Raw genomic sequence first — 16409 nt, forward strand, 5'->3', positions numbered from 1 at the left:
TTTAATAAGGAAATCAGTAACTGTAAAGACAAGGAGGACAGTGAACATAAAGTACAAGAGAAAGCAGGTTCAGGCTTTATACCACAATAAACAGATGATCAAGGCTGCACTATGACGCTGTTTGACATTTCATAACAATTGGTTTCCAAGAACAGGACAGCTCGCGTCTTCGTGGGTGGACATGCTCGAAACTCATTTTGCAAGGCAACATTGTTTGTGGGAACAAGGATGCTGAGGCTCTGTAAAACATTGACGCAATGAGTCAATCAGAGCTGCTTTGCACTAAAAAAAAATCCCTCTTTGACAGAATAACAAATTGCATAAATGATCAGATGACTAGAGGAACTGGTCGCAGTGATTCAGACAGGCTCCAACCGCAGGATGTTTCTAGCAAAGCTGACTCTTGTATAACCTCAGTGTGTGTCTTTAGCGTTTGTCCATCTTTTATCAGTTTATTTTCCAGTCTGCGTGTTTCTCTCTCCGTCTGTCTCTCAGCCTGTTTGTATATTTATTTTTCCTGCTCTCACTCTGTCTATTCATCAGTTCTGCCGTGGGTCGTTTGAGGTCACCGAGCTGTCCATTCTGGTCATTTCTGGGTGTCATCACAAAAGGCTACGTGCCACGAGTCTCAACAGCCAAAAGGGCCCTTGTATCCCAACAAAAAAACCTTTGTTATGTAACGCACTGATGCTGCCGCTGCTGATGCTGCTTCTGACAATGATCGAGAGCAGGAGAAAGGCAGAGGAGAGGCAGAGATACAGAGGGAGCGGGCGGTGGGATCAGAGTCAGACGAGGACAGGGGGAGAGTTAAAAGAACAGAGAGAGCGAGGGAAGAAGCAGTGTGTGTCCCCTCAGCGTCGGATGAGCTGTGTGTCCTATACTGCCCACGAGCTGCACCGACATGATTTCTGTACTTGATGTACTTTCATCCTGCTCTCTCCATTCAGTCTTACACCAAGGCTGACAGCAGCATGACATCACCGACTAGAGGAGCAAAAAGCTCCTCTCTGCCCCCCCAACCATATCAAATCTCACTGATGAGGCGATGCTTCTGCATCCCAGGTGTGTGTGTCTGGTTACTGTTGCTACGTTCGATCTGTACTCACTTCTAATTTTCTTCCGCCTGTGTCTGTTTTGTCCCCTGCGGAGAGAAAGGTAGCTTGTTTTTAGGTGCTTTACATACTGTTTCCTTGCTGAATTTGCCTGAAGCAATCACTGTTAATCCCTTTGAAACCTGAGCAAATTGGCTTCTGAAATTATATTAAAAAAAAGAAGAAAAAGAAAAACAAAACCAGGAAATTACCTGAATAAAGTGCTAAACTAAACTAAAACAAAAAATAATAAATATTAGTATTATTAAATACACACATATATATTTCTGTAACCTGATTTTAAATGTATAATTAAACAACTCTAAATATTGTTTTGTTGATATTTTTCCTAGTTATTTGATAATTCTCTAATGATTCTCTCTTTTTTTAAAACATAATTTTCAAGTAATTTTCTTGTCAGCTTTCCTATTTTTTTTGCAATTTGCTGGACATTTCAAGCCAAGTTGCTGATTGCTTTTTCCCATGTTTTTGAAAGCAATCAAACCAATTTGCTTGTGTTTAAAAGGTTCAAATACATGTGAACTGCGTCTGAAGGCAGCACAAGAAAACCTATGTCGATCCAGGTTTCAAAGTGCTCATTATCTGGCTTGCCTGTACATATAACTTCTGTTGCTTTTCTGTGTGCAGCTGATAAACAGAGAAGGTGTCATAAAAAGTGAGAGAAAAACAAAGTGATGTGACAAAATGACTCAGACCTATGAAAAACACTGTACACAACTTTTGTTTATGTATATAAGTCGTGCCTGTAAAGGATCACCTTTCAAGGCCCTGCAACACTCTGATCCCCATCTTCGATCTCTGTGTATTGATCCTAACATGATCAATGCCTATCTGCATGCATGCTTTGCAATGAAAATAGATCAGTGCAAAGGTCATGACATGATGAAAGTGTCTCTTCTTAAACTGTCTCACATGGACTTTATTTAGTTGCCTTGATTTTTTGGAAGGGGGGGGTAATTTCCACCTGCTTGTCTTAACTATCGTTGACTTGTATGGGATGGTAGATGTCACGTGGGGTAACGCGTCAGTAAACACACACACCAAAAACATGAAGGCTTAAGGTTTACAGTATGTGTGTGTGATTATTGAATCAGGTCACAGGCAGTGGCGCACTTAATCTGGGGCAGAACTTCAGCCACCACACGCAGCACAGATGGCGGGGATGCCTCAGCTCAACAATGCTGGAAACACACACGCGCGCATGCATGCACGTACGCACACACACACACACACACACACACACACACACACACACACACACACAGCCCACTCTGGTCAGCTTTAACATCTGCAATGACTTTGACAGATCGATGGGAACCAGGTGACTGTCGTCAGAGCTTGTGTTCACACGCGCGCGTGTTACATGATAACCTGCATTGATCACTGCTGACGTGCACCATCACGACCGAGCGCGCGCACGGGGTTGATGGCGCATAGGACTGCCACCACAAACAGCATGTGTCCTAATAATAACCACTAGATACTGTAGCTTCAATGCAGAGTAGACCTCAGCATCCAATCCACGGAGAAAAAAACCATGAATAACATGTTTGACTATCATGTAACGCATGTTGTTGGCAGGACACGAGCTGCACATCATAAACTTTATTTTTTTATTTTAATAGCCTGCTACAACACGCGTGCCTGCATGTTAAAAGTTACCTCGGTTAATAAAAAGTAGTGCATAGGCTCAACATGATTATATCGACGCTAAAATAAGCTTTTTAGAGCGGTATGAAAACGGTGCGTAACAACAAATGCACCACAGTAATAAATAACGCAGAGGAAATTTCATTTTACCTTTGAAGGGAAGAAAAAACGGATCTCCACGTAGCTCGGAAAATGTCGCACCTCCTCGTTTTTCCTCGTGGCAGTGCCAATCCTAAACCCCCTTTCGCATTCCTTCCCAAGCAAATTTCCTCTTCTCTCCGGCCCTGGCAAGTCCTGCAGAGACGCAATGTTTTGACGCGCAGTGATGCCCAGCAGAGTTTAGAGGAGGCAGAGAGACAGAGAGCGACGAGGCAGCCAGCCGGAGCGAGAGCGTTCACTCCTGCGCACTTCCATGTTCGCAGAATATCCCTCATACAGTCAGGACGGTTTCTTTTCTTTCCTTTCTGCCCAGTGTTTGATCAGACAATCAAAAGATTTTTGGCGATAAACAAGATGTAAGAGTCAAAGTAAAAAGTACAGAGACCTCTAAGAACCATTGACTGTATATAAAGGAAACTTACACTTAGAAAACTTAGATAATTTAAATATTTATATTTAAATTATTTATTTATTTTATTTATATATACATATATATACATATATATATATATATATATATATATATATATATATATATATATATATATATATATATATATATATATCCTATGGTTAGAACAGTAAAAATAAGAGAATTGATATAAAAAGATAAATACATGAGTAAAATGAATTAAAAGCCAACACAAAATTTTCAGTTGTCATTTAAAAATGTTCACAGAGTCTGCTTCTCTTATAGCTTTTGAAAGGGTATTACCATTGACTGTGTTGGGAGGCCAGTTAAAAGAGCAGGGCAATAAAAAAAAAAATTAATGCAAAAAAAAGTAGGGCCATTCTCGTCTAAACAAAGTCACAGCCCTGCCCTCCCTTTCCTCTGATAAATAACGAACAGTCCCTAACACAGTAGTTAACTAAATAAGACAGTGACGACAACAGTTCTCGCTCCTTCAAGGAAAAGCTCACATGGTTTGTGTTGCTAACCATCATAACACCACTTTTCTATAAAATTAAACTAAATTTGTTGGAGCACTTAGGTTCACTTACACTCGAAAAGTATGCTTATTCAGGTAACGTACCACATGATTACTTGCATGGTTGCAGGATAAAAATCCTAATTTATTGATTTAGATTAACCTTAAGGTTGCAAAAATGTTGAGTTGTGTCAACATAATAATGTTGACAATAACCTCAACTTAATTTTGTGTGCAATTCCAGCTCAAATTTCCGTGTTAATTGATTTAAAACAAAATTCAAGTTGTAGTCACCTTATGAAATCGGCTTAATAATTTCACTTTTCTCCACCTTCAATTCAGGATTTCAAGTCTCCTCCCCATACCACAGCTGGGGACCTGCAGGCCAAACAACTAGGACAAAGGAAATCTTATTACTTAAAAACTTTTGTTTTGCTATCAATTATTAAGTTAGCACTATTTAAAAATGTATTTTATTATAGAGGGCAAGCTAATTCCCTTAACTCAATATAGTGAGCTTGTAGCAAAAGAGTTCATTAAAGGTTGTCATAACTCAAAAAATAGCTGATGCAAACTGTTGCGTTAATTAATTCATTTATTTGTATTTTAGTCTTATCATTGTTTTTGTAGTGTAGTGACAACAACTGTACCGTTACACGACAGGTCCAAGGCACACACTCCTGCAGAGGTGAACTATCTTGATGGTCAAATTGACAATCTTTGGCGGAAATCACACTGAACGCTGACTTGATGGATGAATGACAGCTATATCAGCCAATCGGTTAACTGATAAGGCATAGCAACACTGAGCTTATTGGTCGACGGTGGCTGCAAATGACCAATAATCTCACCGGATTCATTTCACTGAATCCTCCATGAAAGTACAGTTCCAGCTGCATGTGAGCGCAGTTTTATGAAAGAAAATAGAGCAGGGGGAGAGCAGAGTAGAGCCCTCACTGATCATTGTAAAAAATAACAAAATGTGTGCAGAAAAAATATTTGCACGGATGTTTTTTGTGTAACCCAATATGTGCAACATCATCAAAATTTCCGCTACAGGAAAAACTTGTTAAATGTATGTAGTATACAGCGCCACCTCCTGTCAGGCTGCAGGTAGTTACCAAATATTAATTCATACAAATAGACACGTTTGGCATGCAAAGTGGTCAAAAAAACACTATAAAGCTGTAATGCGCACATTACTTATATTGCGATGTTTGTTGTGTTTATTGATATTGATAAAAATTCACTTCTCTCATTAAAACAAATGGCATACTCCATGGGGGATAAGGCATTTTAGAAGCAGCCAGGTCCCACAAACTGGTTCTGTCAGTCACAACATATTCAAACACTTAAATATTAAATTAGGCATGCAAAACAAGTTTACACAATCAAAACAGAGTATATTCATTAATGTAAGTTCTGTAATATGATTGGTAAATCACATATGTTAAAGAATAACTTTGGATGTACAGGTGTTGTCAAAACAAAATATCAGTAATTAGACAAACACGTGTGTCGATTTCATTCACGAAAATCACTCTGACAGCACTTATACAAAACACCCAGCAACAAACTACAGAAACTTAACACTAATCTGGCTGTAAAAATAATTAACAGTACATTCAGCCAATACTACATTCATTACCGACCCTCGCTGTGAGGTCACAAGTTTGGTGGTAATGATCTTTACACTGTCAAACTGTGACATCCACAACGACAAACTGCTAAAGAGCTGCCGTCTTTAATACATTTCGATTCCAAGTGACTGCAATCAAAGCAATAAATCAAAACATATCAGTAATTCCACTGTATGTTCAATACGCTGTAAGTCTCGTACGTTGACAAAGTTTACGTTTCTGTTTACGATCACATTAACACAGGTGAAAAAGGTACGACTCATCTCTAAAACAACTTTCTCTTTGTGCAAAATTCTTTCCTAGATTCATTAGTCAACAAACAGAGTCAGCCTCAGTCATTTCATTTGATTTAGAGGAAAATCTTGAAAGTAAGCAGATACACGTGAAGATACAGCATGGCTATGCAACAAATAAAAACGGAAAAGTCCACAGCTCATCTGAATGTGCTTTTGAAATGTAAAGACTTAGCAGTAACATGGCTAAACTCAGCACTTGCTCTGCTCATTTTAAAATCAATGTAGCCGCGGACTTGTCTGCACCCTGTTATTCGTGATAAAAAGGAAATGTTCGGCTGCATCTGGCGTGTATAAAAATATCTCACAACTGCTTGGATCAGTGTGTAATTGCACATGATAAGTGACTGTCGCGCTGCAAAAAGAAAAAACAAAATCGGACTCTTGAAACATTGTTAAGTTGCTGGTGAAGTAACATCAAACCGCATCTGCTGGTGCTGTACTTGTATTGCAGTAGTACTGCAAACTATCAGTACTTGAAAGAATTAAAAAGCAAAAATGTCTTTACATCTGTAAAACTTACAATAATAATTTTAAGTCAAATACTGTTAATCTATTTTGAAATTCAGAGCTGATAAGCTATTTTCAGTGGTTGTTTTCTCACATTTTATGGACAAACTGGAAAAGATTGTTTGGTTTTAAATAGCTGTGATACTGATAGAAATCTCACACTTGAATGTGTGTGTGTGTGTGTGTGTGTATGTGTATGTGTATGTGTGTGTGTGTGTGTGTGTGTGTGTATGTGTATGTGTGTGTGTGTGTGTGTGTGTGTGTCTGTGTTTGTGTGTGTGGGGGGGGGGGTATTTAGTGATGGAACAAAGGACCTGTAAACAACACAACTTAAAGGAGCTAATAGCAGATACAGTATGTGTCTTGTTAAAGTATTTTAAGTGATTGAAAATACACAGGTTTGTGTACCAGTACAACAACTGGTTGTTGTTGAGAGGCGGCCCGCTGGAATGCATGCTGTAAAAGTGGGTACACTTAGGGGGGCACTGGTTTGATAGGTCAGTCAAGTTGAAGGATAATCACTGGTGTTGTGTATGAGGGGGGGGGGTGAGGTAGATTTTGGCAGGTCACCGGGGCTTACAAATGCCATTCCTGTCCATGAAGTCTTTAAGCCTGGTGGGAAAATCTGTCATAACTCCCGTGGCTCCCAAGTCAAATGCCCTTTGGAAGTCCTCCTCGTCGTTCAGCACCCAAATGTACACCTGAAACCAGATGCAGGACTCCGTTAAAACACACATCACATCACACAAGGGCAAAGAATGGCTCTGTACTCTGACAGCAGAGTTAGCCGCCACTCCAGCCTATTTTTGAACCTGTAGGAACTGTGGGTATTTTCCCAGTAACTGCTCTGAACTACAAGTGCAATGCAACAAACAGCTTTCAGCATGCAGACTGGCTCATTTTATACTGTGGAAATTTTTTTCAGCCATTTTCAGAAGTAAGTAGAATATATGGAAAGTATCTAGAGACACTGCAGTACCATTTTTTTTCTTTCCCAATACCAGTACCCGGACTTGCATATTGACCAGTACAAAATACCGATACAATACCGATGCATTAAAAAAACATTGACAGCTGTATACTACTAACCCAGTATCGATATGAAAGTATTACTATACTTGGCTCAGGTTAAACCCTTTGTAAAGCGAACAAATACAGAAAATGAATTCCATAGAAATGACCAAGTTGCTGACATTTTGCTAACAGCTAACGTTACACTACTTACTGGAAATTAATTATTTTTCATCAGTTTTAAACAATAGTTGCCAGTTGCTGCACAACTTCCTGTTACTGTTTTAGAGCAGTGAAGAAGAATTAATTTACAAAAAAAACTGTTGTTTATTCTGAGTGTGAATCTTCTTTTAAGTTTATTTATAAATGACATAATGACATGGTGTCAGTTCTGTGCATAGATTTGTGTACTCGCTGATACCTTTTTTTGGCAGTATCAGAGGCACCGAAAGTAACCTTGAAGGATAACGTTGGCATTTTTAAACGTGGATCCTATTTTCCCATGTATATGTATGCATAACTAACAATAAAAGAGACTCTGCAAAAACAGGATTCATACGCATCAACCTCATGAAACATCAAATATCTAAATCAAGCATTGCCATATCTCAATCAAAGGATATGCCATTTCAAATAGCTGAAAATCTGGCTTTTTTAGATGTTTAATTGTTTTTAAATCAATCAGCCCTATCTCTGTCACATCTGTGATATAATAAAAATACTCGTTTCTTCAAGATATACTTAAACGATGTATAAACTCAGAAGTACAGAAGTAATCTCTCTCAATCATAACCCACTGGAAGTGTGCTCCGCTGTATTTTTCTGCAGACTCTATGCCTGTATTTTCTCACTTTTTGTGCTTGGGATGCTTTTGGGCATGTACCCCAAAGTGCTCATGTGAGGTCAGGACCTAATAAAAAGGTAGCGACCAGGTGCCAGACGGTAAGCAGAAGGCAACTAAGGGACAGAGCGCTGAAACCCCCCGGCAAATATAGTTTGGCAAAATGCTGGCAAACGCATTTACAATCAGTAACCGACAATCCTGCAAATTGTCCCTTTAACCAAATGTAACGTTAAGTGGTTTCAATATTTTTTAGAGCAGTTTTAAGAGTTTGGGCACATTTTATTATCAAAATAATATCATAAATGTCAATTATTTTGGCCAGGATAATTGTGACATGAAATTATCAAAGCGTGCCGTGGTGTGGCCATTTCTTAATATCATTCATACACAATGTGCATCCACTATGTATTCATTCATCCATATGTAGAGTTTTTCACTATTTTTGAGGTGTACTACAGAAGCTAAGTAACAGTAACTTTACCTGTATTCCCCTGGCAGTTAGATGCTCAAACAAAGCTTTCCTCATCAGCAAACTGCAAGAGAAAAATACGGTCCCACTGTAATGTATGTGTGCATACGCTTATAATGAGGCATCAGAATTCTTCCTAATGTACATATTTAACAAAGCATTAGCACTTCTAAAAAATGCAAAACAGTGAGAAAGAAATACATAAAAGTAGTTACAAACATAAACAAATAGACAATGAAAAGCGTTATATAGGTTTACGGATATAAAGTTCTGAGTTACATCTCCAACAGCCATTAAAATAAAGAGGTCATGGGGATTTCAAATATTCAGACAAATTAGTGACTTACGTGTCTGCCAGCCAGGTCATGACTCGCTGACTCCTAGTTAATCTGTCCGGGTCCTGTAGTCTGCAAAAGTCACACAGAAATGTACAACAAAAGCTGTCAGAGTTATATCAATATAGTGGCCCCCGTCAGACTTGACAAAAAATATTCTCAAATGCAAAAGGAGGTAGAAAATTTTTATAATCGCTCGATGTTCTTTCACTTTTGCATTACAGGTTTTTGGGGATGCAAAATGATTAGATACAGTAAAATACACTCAAATAAAGCACACCCCATTTACAAATACAGTCTAGGAAATTAAGGAACTACTTAACTAAAGGAGACGTATAGAGCAGGCTATACACACCAAGTTACAAACAACAACTCTTTACAACATAATAATTTGTTGAGCAAATTAAACAACAGATTGATGATGCACAGTAAAACTCAGTGTTTGAGAGGGGGATTTATATGTAGTGCAACATAAATAGTGTAGTGCCCTTAACTGAAGTGTAATTAAGGAAATCACTTAATCCTTAATGAATGTCCGGCATGTATAATCTGCTCTATGACCTTGATCCTTATGAGCCACTGACTCACACTCTCAAAGTGTGTGAAGGTTTCTTTTAATGACCTTATTAGTGAGTGAGATCATCTTTCAAACAGCATTAGGGCCCAGATAACAGAGACAGAAAGGACACACTGCCAAGAATGAAAAAAGTGTAGTTGACACCTGAGCCCAGGAAGTCAGATTACCTTCTGCAATTATAAAGAACCTTAATAACAAATTTAAAGTACATTTAATTAAAGAAAAGAAAGTCAAACATGTTTGTAACTTCAAAAGTCTAATCAAACCAAAGCTCTTACCTCAGGAAGAAATAACAAGCTATTTAACGCAAACACGTAAAAGCAAATCACCCACTAACTGGTAAGTTTGTGGAGCTCTCAGCCACATTTCTTGGCCTTCATCAGCAGAGAGAGCTGGCTAATACAGTCAGGTATGAAACTTCAAAGTCGTGTGGTATTTCCCCTATTTCGGTTCACGGGTTGTCCCTGGTTTCTGATGTGATTATGAGTCAGTGTGCTGATGAAGGCCACAAAATGTGGCTGAAAGGTCAGAAAGGTCAGAATTTCCCAGTAAATAAACGTTGTGCTATTTTTTTTTCTTTTTTTAGTAAAACAGCTGTCCATAATGAATCCTTAAGCTAAATTTAAAAAAAAAGTTCACACTGACAAAGAATGTATTGCCATTTGAGTTTAATTTATAAATAGAGATTAAATTGTAGCATTAAGAAAACAGTTTTCTCCACATATTTACTGAGCATTTTTTTAATGTAACCTTTTAGGTAAGATATTAAACTAGCTAGTTGTAGTATATATACACACATTTTTTTTCACATCTGAAACACAGCTGTTGACAGCACTTGTGTATACCTACTTGGTGATAATCGAGGGCATGGGGATCTCCAGAAACTGCTCCTTGAGGGGAACAAAGGGCAGAAGGCCGGTGTAGAAGAGGCCTAATAGCTGTAATACTCTGGGAAAGCTGAACAACACGGGGATACGAGGATTCTGCCAAACACACAACCAGGATTCAGGGTCAATTTCCTTCAGTTCAGTCACTACTGGTGATAAGAGATGTCTGAAATTTGCTCAGCAGTGGAAAGACCTACGGTATGTGACAGATTTAGTACTTGTATTATAAAATACACATTCCCTGCTTTACGTGGCACCTTATCCCAAAACAATGCTATTGCTGGTAGCAAATGTTTTTTTAAGGAAGACTGACTCCCTGAATTGACTGGACTGAAGGTAAACTGAACATTAAATGTAATAATGTGATGTAAAAAATAGTAATAATCAATGTACCTCTCTGTAACACTTCTTTACAATCTGGTTGCTGGCGTTGCCCCAGACCGTCAGATGCTCTCTGTTGTACTCAACAACCAGCTCAGAGACCTGCAAGGATTAAAAAGTCCTATTACAGAAATAATGAAAGTCATAGTACACAGTGTGAAACAGGAATCAGAAACCTTATGTTGTCACCATATATTGTTTATTGCCATCAATTTTTGAAACTGAGATAAAGCACATAGTCTTAAGAGTTAGTTTTAATAGCCAGTGTTAGCCAGTTTGTTTATGCATTTTGGTATACGATGTGGTAACCACTAACTTAACACTTCTACTTTAAAAAAATACTCACCGAAATTATTGTTTGTATATCAATTACTCACCCCGTGTTACACTGAAGTCAGGAAGAAAACTTTCTGGTATACCTCCACAATGAGCAAGGAATACAAAAACTGAGAGATGTTTTTATAAATTATAGTCATATCTAACTGCCTTTAACAACAAAAAAAAACCTACAGCAAAACATCTGTTTACTCTTGCACAACTCGTACAGTATAATCAAAATCTATGCTAAAACCTAACTATTTAAAACAATTACCCATAAACTCTCTTAAACACAGACGAAAAGCAAACCATTAAGAATTTTCTGTTTTTTTTCTCACAAATTTGATGTAACACGGGATGAGTAATTGATATACAAATCAATCATCAAAATACTGCTAAAATCTGTCAAAGCAGCTGCATTTCAATTAACACAGCATGGAAAATTGGCAAACAAAAAGGGAGAAAAAGGTTACATAGAAAAAGATTTATTTTATAACAAGGTTGAAGTACACACACACACACACACACTGACACACACATACACACACAAACACACACACCTTCTTGATGAGTGTGTCGTTGTTGACCTTGATGTCAATGTTGACAGGGGTATTGGGAAACGCATCAAAAACGTCCCTGAGGAGAGGGATGCGTTTGTCCTCTCCTCCCTCACAGAAACACTCTGCACAGGCAAGGACATGTAGAAAACACAGACAGCCTCAGATTAGACTCAGTGTGGCTGGTGGGGGCATGCTGGCCCAAGAATATTCATCATTTGAACTGTGACCAGCAGCTCATAAAGTAAAAAATATATTATGTGTCAAAGGTCAACTCACTACACACAGAAGAAATTTGTCATTTTAAATCCTGTTTTCAAATTAATTGATGAATTGAACTAATACATTGGCAAAATTTAAATAAACACAATACTTATGCATTTGTTCCTGCACATAAACATATATCACTGAAAACATTGAGGAGCACAGACCACTGAGGCTGCTTATATGCATCTGTAGGTGGGTTGGTGTTAGCTTTGCGGTAATTAAACCAGTCATAGGTACATGATACTCACCCCGCTGAAAAGTTACACCGAGCTTGCAGAGGTATGGAGGGAGCTCCTGCAAACAAATCAGACAAGAAAAATAGTCTATAGACAGTGTGTGTGCGGTTAGGTCAAGTCCAGAGGAGACGTGATGATTGTAACTGAGGGTGCACATTAATAATAACTGTTAAATAAGAGACCGGAGAGCAAGGACAGGTCAGATTAAATGCTTCTCTGTACTACAAGGCCTAAGGGCTGTAAACTGAACCTAATCGTCAGTTGCCTGTCATTTTAGTGTCAAATTATTTAAGGCTTCTTTAGAAAAAATAAATCTTGGTTGCAATTTTTTAAGAAAAGAACAGAGCACAGTTCCTAAGTGAGCAACAATAAATCCACAGCATCACCAACTATGTAAACTGGATCTGATGTCTTTAATCAGGCCAAACTTTATCATGTGATGTCAGGTGGTGTGGACCTCAGCTGATCAAGGCACATGATCCATCAATGCGGGTTACTCATTTACATAAATCTATACACAGACACAACATGTAACCCAACCAATCAACTGCATTTAAAGTGTAGAAGTACCATAAGGCATGGTTCCTGTTGTTTGAGTTTTTAATGCAAATATCTGTCGACCTCTGTTGCCTTTTTACATGTTTAAAAAGGGGCCTATGGAGTTTTTATGTCAACAAACTAAAGTTGTGTTTACACTCAGTGTTTCTCCTCGAGGTCTAACAGACATATAGTGCTTTTCCATCTGCATAAGACATTTGCAAAGGTAATTTTCACACACTTTAAAGGTCTAGTGTGTAGGATTTAGTGGCATCTAGCACTGAGGTTGCAGATTGCAACCAAATAAAACTTCTCCCACATGCCGAGTGTGTAGGAGAGCTATGGTGGCCAAAGCAAAACGCAGACGGCTCTATTAAGAGTCAGTGTTTGATTTGTCTGTTCTGAGCAAACGTAGAAACAGCATGGTGGACTCTGTGGAAAAGGGATCTGCTTAGTATGTTGATGTGAAGGGCTCATTTGGAGGTAGCGAAAATATGATTCTTAGTTTTAGGTGATTATACAGTAATAAAACATAATCAGGAATATTGTATTCCCTACATCCTACACACTGGAGCTTTAAATCCTGCATTGTTTACATCCATGTTTACTAGCTGGCCTTTGTCCTTGCCCTTGTTGACACATTGCAGCATATTGGGACGTGCCACAAAATACAATCCACTAAAGAAGACCAGCCCCATAATGCTACAAGAACGCTACTAACATTTCCTCTTTTTTTCCTATAATTACAATTATCAAATTACAATTGTCATTGATACTTTGCTTTTTGTAGGTTGCCTTGAAAAAGTAAAAGGGACAGCTAAACAATGTATGGTGCTGGATGGGAGACCATAAAATATCAAAGGTGTAATTTTTTATTATTTGATATTGCAAAGCAGTAACTCACAGCGTACGGCATGTCACAGATGCGGGCGTTGATGCCCGAGGCCCTTTGCAAGCAGGCATCATGTGACACCACAACCTCTTCATCTTTTGTCAGGTGGCAGTCCAACTCCAGCATGTCTGTGCCAAGATCCACAGCGCTGCATAAAAACACAGTACACGTATCATATTCACCACCAATACCTGGGAGACTCCTTTTTTCACAATAAATTTAACAAAATATAAAGCAGTTCACTTCCACTATTCAACAATCATAAACAACCACAGCAGAGTATCATCTAAAGCTTGGACATCACAGCAGCTTGTGTGCTCGAGAGTAGATAAACAGGCAAAGACAGGCACGCAAAACCGACAGTGGTCACAACCAAAATCAGATGACACAAACTGCTCACAATCACAAGTACAAGCACCAGTCATGTTTCACACACACGCACAAAAATCAATGAGCTTTGTCATTGTGATTAAGGTTTCTACTTACTGCTTGAAAGCTGCCATGGTGTTTTCCAAGTTTTCACCTGCTCCTGAGATGGAAAAAAAGTAAATCCTGTCTGATTGAAGCACATTAACCAATACACTGCAAAAACATGTAAATTAGTGGATAAAGTAGCCAAACACTAAACAATAGGACTATTCTTAACTTGAGTGAAAGTAAGAAAATATCTATTTGGGAAAAATGTATATATTCTTCTCACTTATGAATTATCACAACTATGTCCCAATATGATTATGATGATATTGCATTCAGACAAGAGAGACATTATAAAATTGTTTTCATTGAAAGTTGAATGGGCCATGGCGTGAACATGAGCCTCAAGAGGGAAATTATTCTCATCATCTTCATATACAAAATAACTTCCTGAATATTAAAAACACTAATTATTGAAAAATATGTTACACATTCGGTGAAGAACTAGGGATAATTTGTCACGTACCCTTTTACTCTAAGGGGATTTTTTAAGTTAAAAAACAAACAACAACCTCAAAATGATGAAGTGTTTGTGTTGCAGACTCACCTCCACGATGGGAAATGTGCCTGCTGAGAAAGGTCTCCCGCTTCCTCCGGTACAAAAGATTTGGGCATTTCAGCAGCAGGGCAGAGGTGAGCACGTAGCCCGTTACCGTTGACAGGACATACACAGCTGCACACATCTCTTATCAGTTGGCTGGAAAATAACACAACCCACTCCAAGTCAATATCTCCAGGGAGGCAGTATTGCAACAAACCCACTTGCTGTCTGTCTTTGTCTAGACAGAGAAATATTGAACTGAGTCGATGAAAAAAAAAGGACCAATGAGAGCAAAGCTGCCAATAACAGGTATTTTCCATTTAATCACTAAATAAAAGAAATGTGGCCAAAGCGGGGTCTTAAACCTGCTTACTTACCAGCCTGACCAACAGCCAAACACACAAAGCATAACATTTAAATTGATGTAAATGCACATAATTAAGTCTTTGCAAAAATTACAATCAATTATTAGTGTCAACTAGCCCTATGAGATCTGTATGAGATACAGGACTAGTTTATTCATCTCTGATATTAGACTGCCACAAACTGGGGCTGTGATTTACCCAACAAAAAAAAGCCTGCCATTGAAGGGAACAGAAAGAAACAGACATTCAATTTCAGCTGCAAAAAAATCTAAATTTTAAATGTATTTTATCTGTCTACTTAGTCTCTCAATCATTGCTAGTGGGACAGAATGAGCTGAAGTGTTCAGCGTTGGACATATGATGATGCTACATGATGAGACATCAACAAGATGACATTAAGGACATTATTTCTCCACAACTACACAGAGTTAGAACAAATGTTAACTAATATTACACAATGTGATTGATTATTTTCCAGGAATTAGTCAGAGTCGCTAATAGTCGCTAAAATCTTTGTATTTTTAGAGCAAATTACGTCGAAACATGTATATATTTTGATTTTTATTTAGTTGGTAATAACTGTATAATCGCAATATTACACGAGGGGGTGCGCTCAAACGCCGTTTGAGCACTTCAGCTGTGCTTGCGGACCAAACGCCGTTTGAGCACGTCCTCTCGTGTAAATATTGCTTAAATAATCATCTTACTGACGGTAGCATACTAGCTAAATTATGCTAACGTTAGCTGAGCTGGAGCCGAAATCACGGGATAGGATCTTACCTTTTTCATCAAATCGTATGCGTATGTGTGGTATGAGTTAGCTCGTGTCCAGGTATCTGTACAGCAGGCTCTTTTAATGAAGATAAACTGATGAAGACGTGGGTCCTCTGAACGCTCCTGTGCGCTCACAGCTGTCTGACAATACGCCGGCCGCTGTCAAATACGCGCATGCGCAATCGCGTGCTCTACGCGAAGGCTGCTGAAGTTTGCCCAAAAACCTCGTGCCGAGAGCACTTGACCACTACAGGCACCACTGTGTACCGTCCCTCCTTTACTAAAATTTATTGGGGTTTTTTGGGGTTTTTTTTGCTGCGGTGCAAGTGGAGGACTTTGCTTGGATACAGCTGACGACGTTTCTATTGAGTGATATGCGACTTTTCTCGTGATGTTACGCGACTTTCCTCTCGCGATATCAGTAGTAGGTCTATTACTGTTGCAGCCGCTCAATATAGCCGAGATAATATCGCAGTAATTTCTGTGTCTCGTATCAGAGTTAAGAAAATCTCGGTCTCTTCCTCCATCCACACATACCGAGCCTGTTTTTTTATTATGTCATGTGACTTTGTTTACTTTTTCTTCTTCTTCTTTGGCGTTATGGCGGTTGGCATCCATAAAGTCGCATTATCGCCACCCAGTGTTACACAT

At 38.6% G+C, this 16409-nt stretch overlaps 1 protein-coding gene across 1 annotated transcript; it reads right to left on the reverse strand.

The window, feature by feature from the left end:
• Positions 1–5049: 5049 nt before the first annotated feature.
• gdpd1 (glycerophosphodiester phosphodiesterase domain containing 1) lies at positions 5050–16345 on the reverse strand. Its single transcript, XM_042486313.2, has 11 exons — positions 15765–16345; positions 14626–14775; positions 14091–14133; positions 13617–13752; positions 12188–12233; positions 11676–11797; positions 10810–10899; positions 10379–10512; positions 8965–9024; positions 8630–8681; positions 5050–6994 (listed from the first exon to the last, which is right to left on the reverse strand). The coding sequence occupies exons 2-11, from the start codon at positions 14759–14761 to the stop codon at positions 6860–6862; spliced, it is 954 nt and encodes a 317-aa protein (XP_042342247.1). The 5' UTR covers positions 14762–14775; positions 15765–16345; the 3' UTR covers positions 5050–6859.
• Positions 16346–16409: the final 64 nt, after the last annotated feature.

Source organism: Plectropomus leopardus, chromosome 6 (assembly GCF_026936395.1).
Source record: "Plectropomus leopardus strain MGB_pleo_1.0 chromosome 6, ASM2693639v1, whole genome shotgun sequence".
Taxonomy (NCBI): Eukaryota; Metazoa; Chordata; class Actinopteri; order Perciformes; family Serranidae; genus Plectropomus; species Plectropomus leopardus.